The 15,552-nt window shown below is 40.2% G+C and overlaps 1 protein-coding gene across 1 annotated transcript; it reads right to left on the reverse strand.

The window, feature by feature from the left end:
* Positions 1–13,520: 13,520 nt before the first annotated feature.
* On the reverse strand, positions 13,521–15,053 carry insm1a (insulinoma-associated 1a; the record flags this gene model as incomplete). Its single annotated transcript, XM_084000502.1, is given in 3 exon segments — positions 13,521–14,907; positions 14,909–14,946; positions 14,949–15,053. Coding segments are annotated over 3 exon segments (1,530 nt in total).
* Between the last annotated feature and the right edge of the window lie 499 nt (positions 15,054–15,552).

Here is a 15,552-nt window from a genome sequence, read left to right on the forward strand (position 1 = left end):
CGAGGTTTTTGTTTGACTTAGCTCGGCCCCTACGCAGCGAGGCAGCGCCGCCGTGTTTACTCTGAGAGCTGCTGCTTTTTATTTCTTTTTGTGTGTTTTTTTTTGGTTTGCTCTTTTGTTGGAGTGTGTTGGAGATAAGAGGAGATGCGTGCAGGGAGGCGGCAGCTGAGAGGGGGAAGGAGGGAGGGAGGGAGGGAGGGAGGGAGTAATGGAAGGCAGGGCAGAGGAGGAGGTGGAAAGATACAAGGTGATGCAAGAGGTGAGAGTAAAGTCTGAGGTGTGACGTAACTCCCCTCCTACACACCATCAAACAAAGAAGAACTTCAGAGAAGAAGGAGTTTGATGTTTGTTCAGTCAAAAATATCTGTATTATCTTTATTATTTATTGATTATGAATCAATTAAACACCTGGAAGATGAACAAAACAACACGTTTCCTCCACAGGGGACAAGATGAATTAGTTTATTAATATTGGAAAGACATAGTATATATATGAATGGGTGATGAACTAATTGATGATTGTTTGGGTGAATATGAGAGTGACTGGGTAAATGCATGTTGGGTAAGGGAATGGGCATTGATAGAGATAGGAATAAAGAGATGGGCGGTCATGGGTTGATGGATGGGATTGATTGATTGGTTGTTTAATTGGCTGATTGGTTGATTGATGGATGTTTATTGGTTGGATGGATGAACTGATGATTTGTTTGTTGGATGGATGGATGGAAAGATGAAGTGATGATAGACGGACTTAGCGATGGGTGGATGCATTAATGGATTGATGGACTGATGACTGATGAAACGCTGATGGATGTATTGATTACCGATGGCCCAAGGCTTTAATGAATTGATGGATGGACGAACAGTTGTACAAACCAAACAGTGGATGGACTGAACGGATAAATTGATGGATGGATTGTTAGAAGGGTTGAATAGTGGATGGATGGATGGATGGATGGATGGATGGAAGTGACCGGGCTGATGGGATTTGTAGTCATGAGCAACAACACAACACATTTTTATCTAAATCGAAACAAAGGACAGTTGGCGTTGTTTGTCCTTTGTGTGTCTGTGCACAGTCTGCAGGTAAACACAAACACACGCAGGGTGTAACCTTACTCCCTGTGCCTTCCTAACAGCATTAGCGAGCAGTGGACGTCTGAGTAAACCGGACAAATTCAATCACGTCGTGTCGCTTTCATGTCCGATAACAAGTCGTGTGACGTGACGAAGAAGCAACAGCAGCAGCAGCAGCAGCAGGAAGAAACACAGCGACAGTGAGAGTCATCAGAACCAAACCTGCTTCACATGAACCAACCTGCTGCAGCTTCACATGAACCAACCTGCTGCAGCTTCACATGAACCAACATGAGGTCTGGTTTTCTTCTCCTCGGCATCACGGCGGTGATGTGACGACACCTCAGTGTTTCCTCTGCACATGAACATGAAGCACAGTTAAGTTAGTCTGGAGCCCTGTAAATGTAAATTAGTTTTTCTGAATGAATAAAATGGTATTTAATGTTGCCGTTTTTTTTTCGGATGTTTCCCATTAATAGCTCAGTAACCCCAAAATTAGGGCTGGGCGGTATGACCTAAAATTCATATCACGGTATGAATTGAATCCCTTCATGGTAACAGTATATATCGCGGTATAAATGTAAGTGTAAAAATTATAATGGACGTGTTTCTGAATGGGTTTTGTAGTCCCTTAGCAAAGGTTAAAAAACAAAAAACAAAAAAAGCAATAATGTAATTTTTAGAGCATTTATTGTGCAGAAAGATCTCAAAGCACTTTATGGTGCAAATAGTGCAAACAAACACAAATAACAATGCCATAAATGGTAAAATAAATTGCTCATGTTACCTTTGTTTGCTGTCATTGTCTCTCCACACATCTTGCAAATGATCTCTTTCTACTCAAAATCCGAGGCACACACACAAGAAGAGTGTGTTTCATGGTGAACGAGATGTGAGTCTCTGGTTGCTATGGATACAGTACGTCTTCTCTCTAGCTACGAGGTACTTACACTTTCGTCAACTTACCAACTGAAGCTTTACAGCTTTGAGGCAGGTGCGATGACGTCATCGACGATAGGACGGTAGAGCGCAAATCTCTACCGTGGGCCAAATTTTCTACCGTCTACCGCATATACCGCGTATACCGTGCAGCCCTACCCGAACTTAAAATTTAATAATAACAAGAAAAAAACACGCAAATTTACTGATTTACTGAAGTAGATGAAAAATGTACTTGCACTGTCTCAAACTCTAGGGGCAAAATGCTCCGATTTTTATTGCACTATATAATATGATATGGCTTTTTCTGTCCAGTAACTCAGTAATTAAGTGTAATTTTCTTCTGATTCTTGGAGAAATGAGTCATTTAAACAACAATAAACCTTTAACCCTTAAATGGGCAAGCATATATAAAAATTTTGGAAAAATAAAAAAATGTTAGTTTCTAATGTTTCTAGGGTAGAATAACACAATTTTATGATTTTTTCCCAAATATGACCTTTATTTTTCATTTTAGAGTTTGTATCTCCCGAGATACACTGCCCGTTTAGGGTATAAATTTGCCATTTACCAATTTATCAAATATTTCATTTATGAACTTTTAAAACATATTATAAGCAATTAATAAGCCACTCTCTGTGGCTCTGTGTGTGTGTGAGTGTATGTGTGGAGGATAGGACCACTTGGCGCAGGATTCAAACCGGGGTCGCCTGCAATTAGGACTAAAACCTCAACACTGAGCTAAACACTGCCCCACAACACATCATGTTTTGTTGCAGACAGATGCTGTATCTATCACTGGATCTTTTACATAAGAATTCACTATACTACTCTAATCATGACCTGATCATCCTCCCTCTTTTACTGTTCGCTCCCTTTTCTAATTATTTGTTGCCTGTCTTGATCAATAGATGGTGGTATTCTAGTAGTAATATTCCATTTTCAATCTTTAACACCTTTATATTATTGATTATTTGTAGAGTTTAGGCTTCCAAACATAAGGATATCTGAGAGTGATTATGCCAGTTTACATACCCCTGTCTGGACAACGTATCCCCCAGGATACAGACATTCAATGCCTGTTTATCAAAGTTGTGTTAATGGTATTCATTATTTTTCAACAAGAATACATAAAATTATCCTTAAAGAGCAATAATTTCAAAAACAAATCCCCCCATAATGTAATTAACAAGAAAAACCAAAACACTTTATTTATGTCTAGTGTCTCTGTCCACGTAGGTGGCCATTTTGGAGTTTGACATAAAAGTATCAATTTAGTTTTGAATGCTGCCATAAAGTCACATGACCTGGGTACTTGACCGATCCCCCCTGAAGACTTTCTCATGATATTAAGTTCAGATACTTAATGCCCCTCCCCCCCACAGCCTGCCAAATGTCTGTATCCCCCAGGGGCAAAATGCTCCGATTTTTATTGCACTATATAATATGATATGGCTTTTTCTGTCCAGTAACTCAGTAATTAAGTGTAATTTTCTTCTGATTCTTGGAGAAATGAGTCATTTAAACAACAATAAACCTTTAAACTGAATGAATTATCTTTTATTTCCATCTTTATTAAGAAAGAGCTGATTAGTTCCCCCTTCAATGTGTATTAGATCCAAGAATGTTAAAAAACTAATGATAAAGGTTTCATTGTCTTTTAGTTAAAGCAGAAGTGAGTGATATATTTGTGTTAATATAAGTCTTAAATAGTTATATCTTCCGACAGCAATCACTTACATAGAGTGTTTGGACTGAAACACGGGTCTCTCAGTCCCTCTGCTCTGCTCTGAGCCGAAGAGAAAACATTTATCGTATCCTACAGTTTTTATCCAATGAGGAGAGAGAACGGCATGCAGGGCTGTGTGTGCAGCCAAGGAACGCCGTGAATGTGGTGACGTAGCGACGAGGACTGTTATGGTGCGTTCAAGGAAACTCGTATTTTTCCGACCGTGAAGTGGTACCAGTTCGATCTGGTACGAGTTCACGGGTCAGAAGTTACGAGTGGCCGTTATAGTGACTTTCACCGGTAAAACAGGTCGGAAAAACACGAGTGGGTTGCCTGGAACGCTACAAAGTCGTAAGTTGTGACTTGAAGCTGTAATTTACGATTTCAAAAGCCTGCCTGGAACGCAGCATTAGCGAAAACGACCGGATCACTCACTTCTGCTTTAATGAGTGGGAATGTGTGAGGATTCATGTGACATGTCTGTTCTGATGTTTTAGTTTGACTTTAAATCACAACGAAGAATCAAACTATTCATGTGTTCAAGACTCAGAAACATGTTCAGGTTAAACTTCTACAGATCTGACAGCTGCTGCTGCTGCTGCTTTCTCCTCACAACACGTCCACTTTATTTGTTTCTTAGAGTGAAAGTGTGTGTGTGTGTGTGTTATCTGCAGCTCTTATCTGCAGTCTGCTCCCCAGCTGGCCTACACCTGTCAGAGCCACACAGAGGAGAGAGACACAGACTGATGGGCTGCCTTTGTGTGTGCGCCTAAGTGTGTGTGTGTGGTAAAAGCTACAGAGGGGAGAAAGTGCCAGTGTGAATGTGTGTTTGTGCTGGGGAGAGGGAGAGGGAGGGAGAGGAGTGGGGTGGTGATATGATGAGACAAAAAGGTTTCAGTCCAGTTGGGAAATAATCAATAAAAAAATAAAATAAAAAATAAAAACAATTCACCAAACTGTGTATGAATGTGATTTCTAGGGATGTGAATCTTTGGGTGGCTCACGATTCGATTCGATTCCGATTTTTAGGGTCACGATTCGATTCAAAATCGATTTTCGATTCAACCGATTCGATTCAAAAATCGATTCGATTCAACCGATTCTTGATTTTATTTTTGCGATTTTTAGTTTGCTTTATTAACACCAGACCATGTGAAAAAGTTGAATGATGATGATGTCTACAGACTATTATATCAGAAGCCAAATTTCCCCCCCAAAAATGCAGATCACATGTTTCAGATTTATTCAGCAGCAATATATTTGAACCATTTTAAAGTAAACTGCTACATGAAGCTGATTTTATAGGCTACTCTCTTTTCAAAAGCCTGGACTGAAGGGACGTGAATATTTGGGTGTCTCTATTCGATTCAAAATCAGTTCTCATGCACATGCACATAGACATGTATCACCTGTAACAAAGGCGCTGCCAAAAAAAAAAAAAAAAGACGGCACTCTGCTCTCACGCCAGCTGACCTGCAGCCTGTCTGACTCTGCAGCGCCACAGAGAGCAGTCAGAGGAGCTGCTGCTGCTGATGGTCTTCTCTCTTCAGCCTGCTGTTTGGCTGCACTTTGTATGAGTTTAAAAAAGTGAAGATCTAACGTCACCTGAGCACCCATCAGCTGATCCAGAGCGCAGTGGATGTGGCTGCTCAGCTGGAGCGCGTGTGTGTTTAACGGCGAAAAAAAAAAAAAAAACAGCGATCGTCCTCTCTCCTCAATAGAGGGTCGGGTTGCTGATGGGCACAAGCCTAGTCACAGACATTCAATAGAGCATTTAAATCAGATCAGTTAACGTTTGTAGGCGGTTAACGAGCGTCTTTTAGCGCCATGGCGTGCTGCAGCGCTGTGTACGGCGCTGTGAGGGCGCGTATTGAGACGGAGGAAAATTAATAAAAAATCGATTTTTGAAGATTATGAATCGATTCAGAATCTTAGAGAATAAGAATCTCGATTCTTACATGAATCGATTTTTTCCCCCACCCCTAGTGATTTCCATGGAGCTGATTGACAGGGAAGTGAAGTGTTCATTTCCTCTACATCTGGACAATAAAGTTAAACTGTGATGGGCGGAAAATTTAAAAAAAAGAAAAAAAGAAAAGAAAAAAAAAGTTAATTTCAACATCTGCTGATTGTGATTCATTTTTAACTAATTTATGAATGTTTTAATTTAAAAAAAAAAGTTGCATTTGAATTATTCAGTTTTGGAAAACTATTGACAAACAGGGACAAGTCCAATCCACCGCTGCAGCTTCAGACTAATAAACAGTGAGATGTGAGACGATGGTAAATGGAATAAATAAATGTAAAAAGCCATTTAATAATTCAAAAGCTTTTTCTCAAAAAAAAAAACTTCATCTATCCTTATTGTGAATCCATTAAAACATTTAATTTATTCAGCACGAAATGATTAAATGGAATCATTAATTGGTGCATTTAATAATCATGTGATGCAGATTTAATTAGCTCATAAATAGTTTTTAGTGTGAATCAACTGATTTATTGACTTTTGTGATGGAATTAAATATGTTTCATGTTTAGAAAACTTTAGATGTGGAAAAATAAACGTTTATAATTTATGGAATATGAAGTTTGCTGGTCAACAATAAACTGTTGGTGGTTCTCCTAATAGTAAGGGCATTTTAGCAGATATTTGACCAATCTGGGAACTAAATCCTTACCAAGAAATTTCTTCACAATTGTCTTTAGGAACGTGCGTAGTATGATGTCTTAAAATGTTGAAATTCAACTCCCGTGGGAAACCCCCTAAAAAACGACTCAAAGTTGGGGTACCCGTAACTGGATTTTTGAACATTCCGAAATTTTAAATTTGGCCTTAAGTAACTTGTGAGGGGTCAAACTAGGGGTTTTTCATGATTCCGAGTTGATCGCAAACATTAGTTTTATGGCCAAAACACTCCTTGGTGGAGAAAAAAACAGCCACACCCACTTTTCTTGTTCATCGGAAACCCTACTACCACCAATAGAATGTTGGTGCAGAGAAGCCATTCCATTCATTATCATTGCAGAGGTTGTGTTACATAATACTACTAAATACTCAATATAATATAACTTTTATTCTACCCTTTTTTCTATAGGACATTATACAGACCCTCCAGGATTTTGTGGTGTTGCTAAATGTATTAAAAAAGTTATTATAAATGTCATTTATTATGCAGATCGGTAGCAAGCGGCGAGAGAGAAAAGACAGAGTGGACATGCACCAGATTTCACATACCAGCAACAACTGAAACAAGTTTGTTCAAAATGAAGATAGGAAAAGCACAAAAAATACACAGTGGTGCTACATTGATTGCAAACATGGTAATGTTAATCTGCACACACACTGAGCATCAATCTCCATAGAGCATCCAGGCTCTAGGAGGTCGTTTTTGAAGAATGGAAAAAGATGTTGCAGTGTGTCACAAACTTGTTCATTCCAGCTTGGGCCTATTGCTTGGTCATGACCGTATGGTAGCTGTTGTAGTGTATTATGGGATTTGTAATGTGAGTAATGTGAATGCTATATTGGTGGGCCATTATTAACATAATATTTTTCTTGAAGGCCATATAAAAGTGTATCGCAGGACAGATCTGGCCCCCAGGTTTTTGACATGAGATTGACGTGTGTGCTAGATTAATGTCCAACAATGGAAAAAGGTAGAATATAGTTATATTAAGTATTCAGTAGTAATAGTCAAAGTTTTTTGTGACATTAAAGAAAACCTCTGTCATGCACAGGAATAGCTTATTGTATCTCTAATGTATTCTATTAAGTATAGTAGATCACCGCCTAAACCTAACTGCAAAAATCCTCGTGATGACAATAGGCCTATACCATGTTTTCCTAGTTTGATAGCTAATGGAGCAGTCAGCTAGCATTTAGGAAAATAAAATGGTCAGATGGTCATCAGATTCAGTCGCACATTGGAGTTGGCTTACTAACCATATTAATTACTGTTAGCCAACTAATAACCATTTTGGTAACACTTTGATGCCTATCTCTATAATGCATTATAACCATACTTATGAGTTATAATGTGGTTATAGCACTGTATAACTACAATTATAAACATTCATAAATGATCATAATACTTTATAACAATAATCATAACACACTATAAAGCATTTTATTGTGACTTAGGTATAATACGTTATAATTGTTAGTAACTCGCTGACAATGCCCATATCGATAATACATTATAAATATAGTTATGATGTGTTAATATAATTGTCTTATAAAAGTGTATAACCATCATTATAAATACTCATAAGGCTTTATAACATTTAGCATAACACATTATAGAGCATTTTATAATGGCTTAAGGTCAAGTATTATAATAGAGTTATAATGATCTATGATGTGTTATGCTTATTGTTATAAAGCCTTATGATCATTTATGAGTGTTTATTATGATAGTTATACATGTTTATAAGCCAATTCTAACACATTATAACTATATTTATAATGCATTATCGATGTGGTCATTGTCAACGAGTTACTAACAATTATAACGTATTATAATACCTGACCTTATAAGTCATGATAAAATGCTTTATAGTGTGTTATGATTATTGTTGTTATAAAGCATTATGATCATTTATGAGTGTTTATAACTATAGTTATACAGTGCTATAACTGCATTATAAGTCATTATAGGTTAGGCTATGTTTCCGTTTTTACTGGTATGTGAAATCTGGTGTGCATCTGATTTCTTTCCTTCTCTCTCGCTCCCGATCCGCATAAAACGTAATGTTATATGAAAACAATAACTAGTAATATATAATATCTATCTATCTATAATAACTAATAAAAACACAGACATGCAAATAAAATGGAAATGGAAAATGGAAACACTGTGGCCACAGCTGAAAACAGCTAGCCACAGCGGTCTATGATAGCAAATTTGCTGAAAAGTTGCAGTGGCAAGGCCAAAGAATTCATGATTGAATTTGCATTAATAGTTGCAATCGTGACATCATAAAATCCTGGAGGGTCTGTATAATGTCCTATAGAAAAAAGGGTAGAATAAAAGTTATATTATATTGAGTATTTAGTAGTATTATGTAACACAACCTCTGCAATGATAATGAATGGAATGGCTTCTCTGCACCAACATTCTATTGGTGGTAGTAGGGTTTCCGATGAACAAGAAAAGTGGGTGTGGCTGTTTTTTTCTCCACCAAGGAGTGTTTTGGGTGTAAAACTAATGTTTGCGATCAACTCAGAATCATGAAAAACCCCTAGTTTGACCCCTCACAAGTTACTTAAGGCCAAATTTAACATTTCGGAATGTTCAAAAATCCAGTTACGGGTACCCCAACTTTGAGTCGTTTTTTAGGGGGTTTCCCACGGGAGTTGAATTTCAACATTTTAAGACATCATACTACGCACGTTCCTAAAGACAATTGTGAAGAAATTTCTTGGTAAGGATTTAGTTCCCAGATTTTCATATGTTGCCCTTACTATAAAGCCAGTTGTAGGTTTTGTTAGCATCAGAGACATGAGCTGCTCAGCTAACGCAACGGAGCCTCATGGTATTTCTACGAATTATAAACGTGCAGAGCTCACGGCTCTGCTCCGCCGTTCTAAAAATAGCTTGCACCGACAATTAAAGGTAACGAATCTACTCATAAGACTATAGGAATTATGGCAATGGGCCAATTTGCCAAAATGTTGAAATATCCCTTTAAATAACGAGCTGCTAATGCTAATGTTAGCCATGTAGCAATATGATAAACATGTATTATTGTTTAATGTGTTTAGTTGTTGTCATGGAGCCAAATGCACAGAAATGAAGCACATTCTCAGAGTGACTATAATCTAATATTGTTCTATGTACCGGCAATTATTATTATCAGTATGTTCATATAATTAAACTAAGACTCATCCTCTTTGTAAACTGTATCACTGTGTAAAAGATGAAAATTTGTCCGTTAAAATTGGATGTTTTTTTTTAAAATAATGTCCCAACAAAACAGTCTTGTATCACATTTATATTTTTTTGTGTATTAATTAAAAAAAACTGAAATCTGAAAGATCTAAAAGATTCTAATTCTAATTTTCTTTGCAGGAGCAGGAGGAGGAGGAAGAGGAGTGGACCTTCAGGAATGTCTTTCAGATGCAGAAATGTTTTGTGCCTGTTGACCTGCAGCTGACCTCTGACCTCTGTTATACACAGTTACACACACCAGCCACACACACACATTGTGTAACAGTTAAAGCCAGAACAAGTTCTCTGATCCTCATACTGTCTCTGGTAACGGTGAAAAGCGTTTTCTGATTTTGGTTTTTTCATGATATAAAAACACATTATCAGCTTTTATTTTTAATCATAAACACGTTTTATTGTGTCACAACTGTTTTGGTGACATGACGTCAAATGTTGAGGAGACAGGCTGGTTCAGTTTTATATCAGAAACATCTGGGCCGTAGAGTCGTTGGTGTAAATACCTTCACACTTTGCTGCTGCTGCTGCTGGTGCGTTCAGGACACCGAGGTTTCTGGGACTTTACGGACCTGAGGAGGATCGAAGACAGTGACGTTGGAGGAAATATTCAGATTCTTTACTTTACTAAACAAACAAGGAGAATGTGGAAATTCTGAAGCACCAACACCTCAATTTTATATTTGAGTGAATTTAGACTTTCAGAATAAAGCTTCGGGGTGGGGGGGCGTTGGGCCCCGGTGTTTATAAATGTGAAGTTACGGCCCTGGCTGCTCTTCAGGTCAGATTTACCTTTGTTTAACCATCACTGGGAATTAGTTTTTTTATTTTTTTTTTTTATAATCAGACACAAAGACACAAAAACAAACTTGTTTCTTAGTTTGGTTTTTATTTTTTTTGGACATTTAGCAAAAATACTGCAGAAACATCCAAAGCAGTATATAAGAGCTAACGGTAACAAGGAAAAAAAAAGACAACATGAAAAAAAAAACATTAAATTAAATTAAATTAACTTAAATATAAATAAATAAATTAAAAAAAAATCATGATTGCATTCAGTTATTATTCAAGAGCGGCTGATTTGAAAAAAACAAAACACGCATTGATTGCTATAATGTCACTTGAACACACCGTCCTCACACTGTTTCCATATAATAAGTTAAAGAACATAAAAAATAACAATTTGGCTACATTGTGGAAAAAAAACAAAAACACAGCAGACGGATCACAGGCTCGACAACACAGAACAATAATAATTTACACAAATAATTTAATAAATACATAAATAAATAGAGAAGAAAACAAAACGAGTCAGATATACTGTATAGCGGTAATACAGAAGAAGGCTTCGTCTCGTACCCAGCCAGTGATCAATAATAATAATAAGTGATCAATAAAAAACAAGAAACAGATCAAAAACAATCAGATCAGTTGAGTTTAAGGCAGTTTTACAGCAGGAGTTTCTAATAATCCAAAAAGGCATTTACCGGCTACGCTAAGGTTTCACTCTCTGTTTTTGTTTTATTTTCAGGCGACAGCTACTGATCCACGGATCCACAAGCTATTATAGGTTAAAGCTAATCAGTGACGAGATAAGTAAGGTCTGCTCACCTGAACTCAGGTCTGCTCACCTGAACTCTGGTGCGTTCAGGTTGAACTCCGGTGCGTTCAGGTGAACTCAGGTGTGTGTTACCGGCTACAGGTCGTCCCCCTCTCTCTTAGGTCTAGAAGCTAATAGCACTTGTGCAGAGATGCTAGAAAAATAAATCAACAGTCTAAACGCTTTTTTTTTTTTTTCCGAACATGATGTCAGAGATCCTTTAAAAGGGGGGTTGAGGGGTGGATTATAGGTTCAAACACACACACACACACTCACATACATGTACACACACACACCCAGAAGCTGCTGAAGTGTTCTTGAGCAAGGCACTGCTTGATTGACCGGTAATGGGTGCATGTGAGTCGTTACATTGTTAAGTTACACTGCAAAAAAATCACCTGTAGTTTTTTTCTCCCTCCTTTTGATTTTGTGCTTCTTTTTTTTTATTATTTCCTCGTCAGATGAACATCCCAGGAACACAAAGGAAACACTCCAGCTGAGAAATTAGTTAAACTTCAGGATGTCAGATTCTTTAACCATCGGATGATCCTTCAATTTGTACCACATCCATGACCCCTGGACAAAATTTAGATATCCAAAATTCCCTTGGTGAAAACTTCTGACTATATAATATGTCAACAAAATAAAGCAGGAATTTGGGATTTTGCTTTATCCATTGTTCAGATTTCAGTTCTGGAAATTAGCGCATATTTCATTAGATATTGCCTCATTTACATATTTAAACATAGAATTTGACAAAACTTGTAATACAAAAAATATTTGTCTTAATGTGAGTGATAAATTGGGAAGTTTCATGGTGATATCTGTTAGTTAGTTAAAAGTTTAACATTGAAAAAACCCATTGGACATTTTTGTCCAGCGAAGGGTCATGGGTGTGGTAAAAAATTCATTATGGCTCCAAAAAATTGGACTTTCATTCTGAAATTCGGGACATCCAGAGTTTAGCCAAAGATAAACGTTCATTGCCAAAAATCAGGCCCCAGTGACCTTTCATTTGACCGTGGGGAGTAAAAAAAAGAAGAAAAGTAGTTGAAATCTTTGCACTGCAAAAACTCCAAATCTTTCCAAGAACATTTGTCTTATTTCTTGTCAAAATGTCTCATTTCTATTTAAAACTAATCTTTTTCCACTTAAAATAAGACTCATTACCTAGAAATCTACTTGTTTTAGATGATTGTCACTTGTTTCAAACACATTTTCACTTGCAATAAGTAGAAAAATCTGCCAGTGAGAGGAAGTTTTTTGTGCTTGTAATAAGGAAGAAAAACTTGCTCCACTATCAGATTTTTCTACTTATTTCAAGTATAAATATGCTTGAAAGAAGTAAAAAAAAAAAAAGTGTCTAAAAACAAGCTACTTTTAAAATGTGATGAGTCTTATTTTGAGCAGGGCCGTTGTATAGGGGAGAAAGGTGATGATAATTCTAGGGGCCCAGCGCCCAGTGGGGCCCATAAAACCCCAGTAGTCTAATCTTTGTATGACTGAATTATTCAGCATAAGACCCTGATTAATGCTCATAGTAATGCTGCATTAGCATCAAAACAAAGTAAGCTAAATAAGAAATGATAATACATACGTAGTCTATGGAAAAAAGTGGAAAAGTCAGGGGGCAGGGGCCCACTTTAGTATACTTTCAGGGGGCCCAGAATTCCTAGCAACAGCCCTGATTTTGAGTGTAATGAGATTTGTTTTGACTAGAAATGACATTTTGACTAGAAAATAAGACAAATATTCTGGGTAAGATATTTGTGTTTTTGCAGTGTGTGAATAACTAAACTCACTCATCAACACTGAAGTCAAGTCAAATCAGTCACAGTGAAACCAGCAGGAACGTGTTGCAGTGTAACTCTGAATCCTCTCAGAGTGGGACAGACAGAGTCCGGATCGGATGAAAAACTTGCTCCACTATCAGACTTTTTCTACTTATTTCAAGTAAAAATATGCTTGAAAGAAGTAAAAAGTGTCAAAAACAAGCTACTTTTTAAATGTGATGAGTCTTATTTTGAGTGTATTGAGATCTGTTTTGACTAGAAATCAGACAAATATTCTCGGTAAGATATTTGAGTTTTTGCAGTGTGTGAATAACTCACTCATCAACACTGAAGTCAAGTCAAGTCAGTCACAGTGAAACTAGCAGGAACGTGTTGCAGTGTAACTCTGAATCCTCTCAGAGTCCAGATCAGACCGGATGTGATGGGATGGGCTCAGCTCAGCACGCGGGGCGCAGCGGCATCTGCAGCAGGATCACCTGCCGGTTCTCGGACGGGTGGCACTTGTTGATGTGTCTGGTGAGGCCCGGGGAGCTGTAGAAGACGGCGGGGCAGTACTTGCAGGAGTAGACCTGCGAGGAGTGCAGCAGGCGGATGTGCCGCTCCTGGCTGCCTCTGCTGGTGAAGCTCTCCCCGCACACCGGGCACAGGTGGTGGCACGACGACGTGGACGTTGTGGACGCGCTCAGGTTCAGCGGGGCCGCGCTTTGATCGCAGACTGAAGACGGCGGCTGCAGCGGCGGAGCATCCTCCTCCTCCTCTTTCTCTTCCTCCTTCTGCTGCTGCTGCTGCGGCTTCGGAGATCCGTGCTGCGACGCCACATGTTTCCTTAGATAGGCTTGACGCTTAAACTTCTTCCCACAGTGGTGACAGTCGTACAGACCTCCTCCTCCTCCTCCTCCTCCTCCTCCTCCTCCTCCTCCTTCCTCCGAGCCGGACTCAGACAATCCGGGGCTGGGTGTGTCCCTGTCCCTGTCGCTGCTACAATCCTTCGCCTCCACCTTAGTATTATTATTATTGTCGCTCTCCTGTAGGTTTTGTTGTTGTTGTTGTTGTTGTTGTTGTTGCTGCTGCTGCGGCCGCGGCTTGTGCCAGCGGCGGTGCGACGCCAGGTTGGCCGGGCAGCTGAACACCTTGTCGCACTCGGGACACCGGTACTCGACGCGCACGATCCGGGAGCACTTGTGCTGCGCCAGAGCGAACGGGTCCGCGTAGGCTTCCCGGCACAGCTGGCACACGAACTCATTGTTGCTGTTGTTGTTGTTATTGTTGTTGTCTCTATTCTGTTGGTCTACCAGCGGAGCCTCTTTGATCTTGAGCCCCAGCACCGGAGACGTGGTGACATCATCCTCAAAGTGCAGTTTCCGGATCGCTTTGGTTTTCTTGGACGGAGGTTTTGCGGCTTTGCGCTCCGTCATGTCGGCGGCGGCCGGTCGCTTATTGGTCCCGGTCCGAGTCCCGGTCCCGGTGCTGGTGCTGTTGGTGGTGTCGGTGCGGCTGCCGGTGCTGGATGCGATCTTCAGGTCCACGGGAGCAAAGAGGAGGTGGTGGTGGTGTTGGTCCAGGGCTGTTGCTGCTGTGGGGAAAGACTCCGCGGACACCGGAGATCCGAGGTTGAAGCGTCTCTCCAGGTACACGGAGGAGCGCTCGTGCTGCTCCTCGTGGCTCACGGGGCGCGTGGGGCTGCACAGCGCCTGGTAGTAGTTCCCGAACTGAACCGGTCTGGATCGGGCGTCCTGCTGCTGCTCCGGAGCTGTGGCCGCGGTGGCCGCCAGCAGCAACCCGCAGCTGGGCGTCGGCGCCGGGATGGAGGAGGAGGAGAGAGGAGGAAGAGGAGGAAGAGAGGGAAGATGAGGAAGAGGAAGAAGAGGCAGCGACGGAGCTTCAGCCTCCTCAGCCTCCTCCTCACACCGAACCCGGTAAGACACCGGGTTGGTTTTCTTGTTCCGTTTCACTAGAAATCCTCTCGGCATGTTGTTGTTGGAGCTGCTGCACGGAACTGGAGCTGAAGGCACTGAGGATGAGGAGGATGAGGAGGAGGACGGAGCTGCTGCTGGAGAACAAATCCAACAAATCCACTTTCAGCCGCTCGCGTCCACAAAAAACATCTGATGCGTCCTTTTCCTTTTCTCTTTTTGTTTGTTTCCTCCTCCTGCTTCTTGCTATTGATCCTGTGTTCTCCTCCTCCCGAGGTGCTTTCACCACAACATAGCTGCACTCTTTTCTTTTTAAGGCGACATGATGACATTGTTCCCGTGCCCCCTTTTTCGTTGCCTCATCCCCCGACCAATCAGAAGGAAGGAGCCGAGGAGGTCCCCTGTGGATTTGGTGGGGAGTGGGTGTGGGAGGATGGATGGATGGAGAGGCTGGTGGAGGAGGAGAGGAGGGAGGGAGGATTTGCAGATTGCAAAGCAGATGTACCTGAGGGTTTTATTGTATTCACCCCCCTCCCTCCCTCCTTCTCTCCTCCAC

The sequence above is a fragment of the Trachurus trachurus genome (genome assembly GCF_905171665.1).
Source record: "Trachurus trachurus genome assembly, chromosome: 24".
NCBI lineage: Eukaryota > Metazoa > Chordata > Actinopteri > Carangiformes > Carangidae > Trachurus > Trachurus trachurus.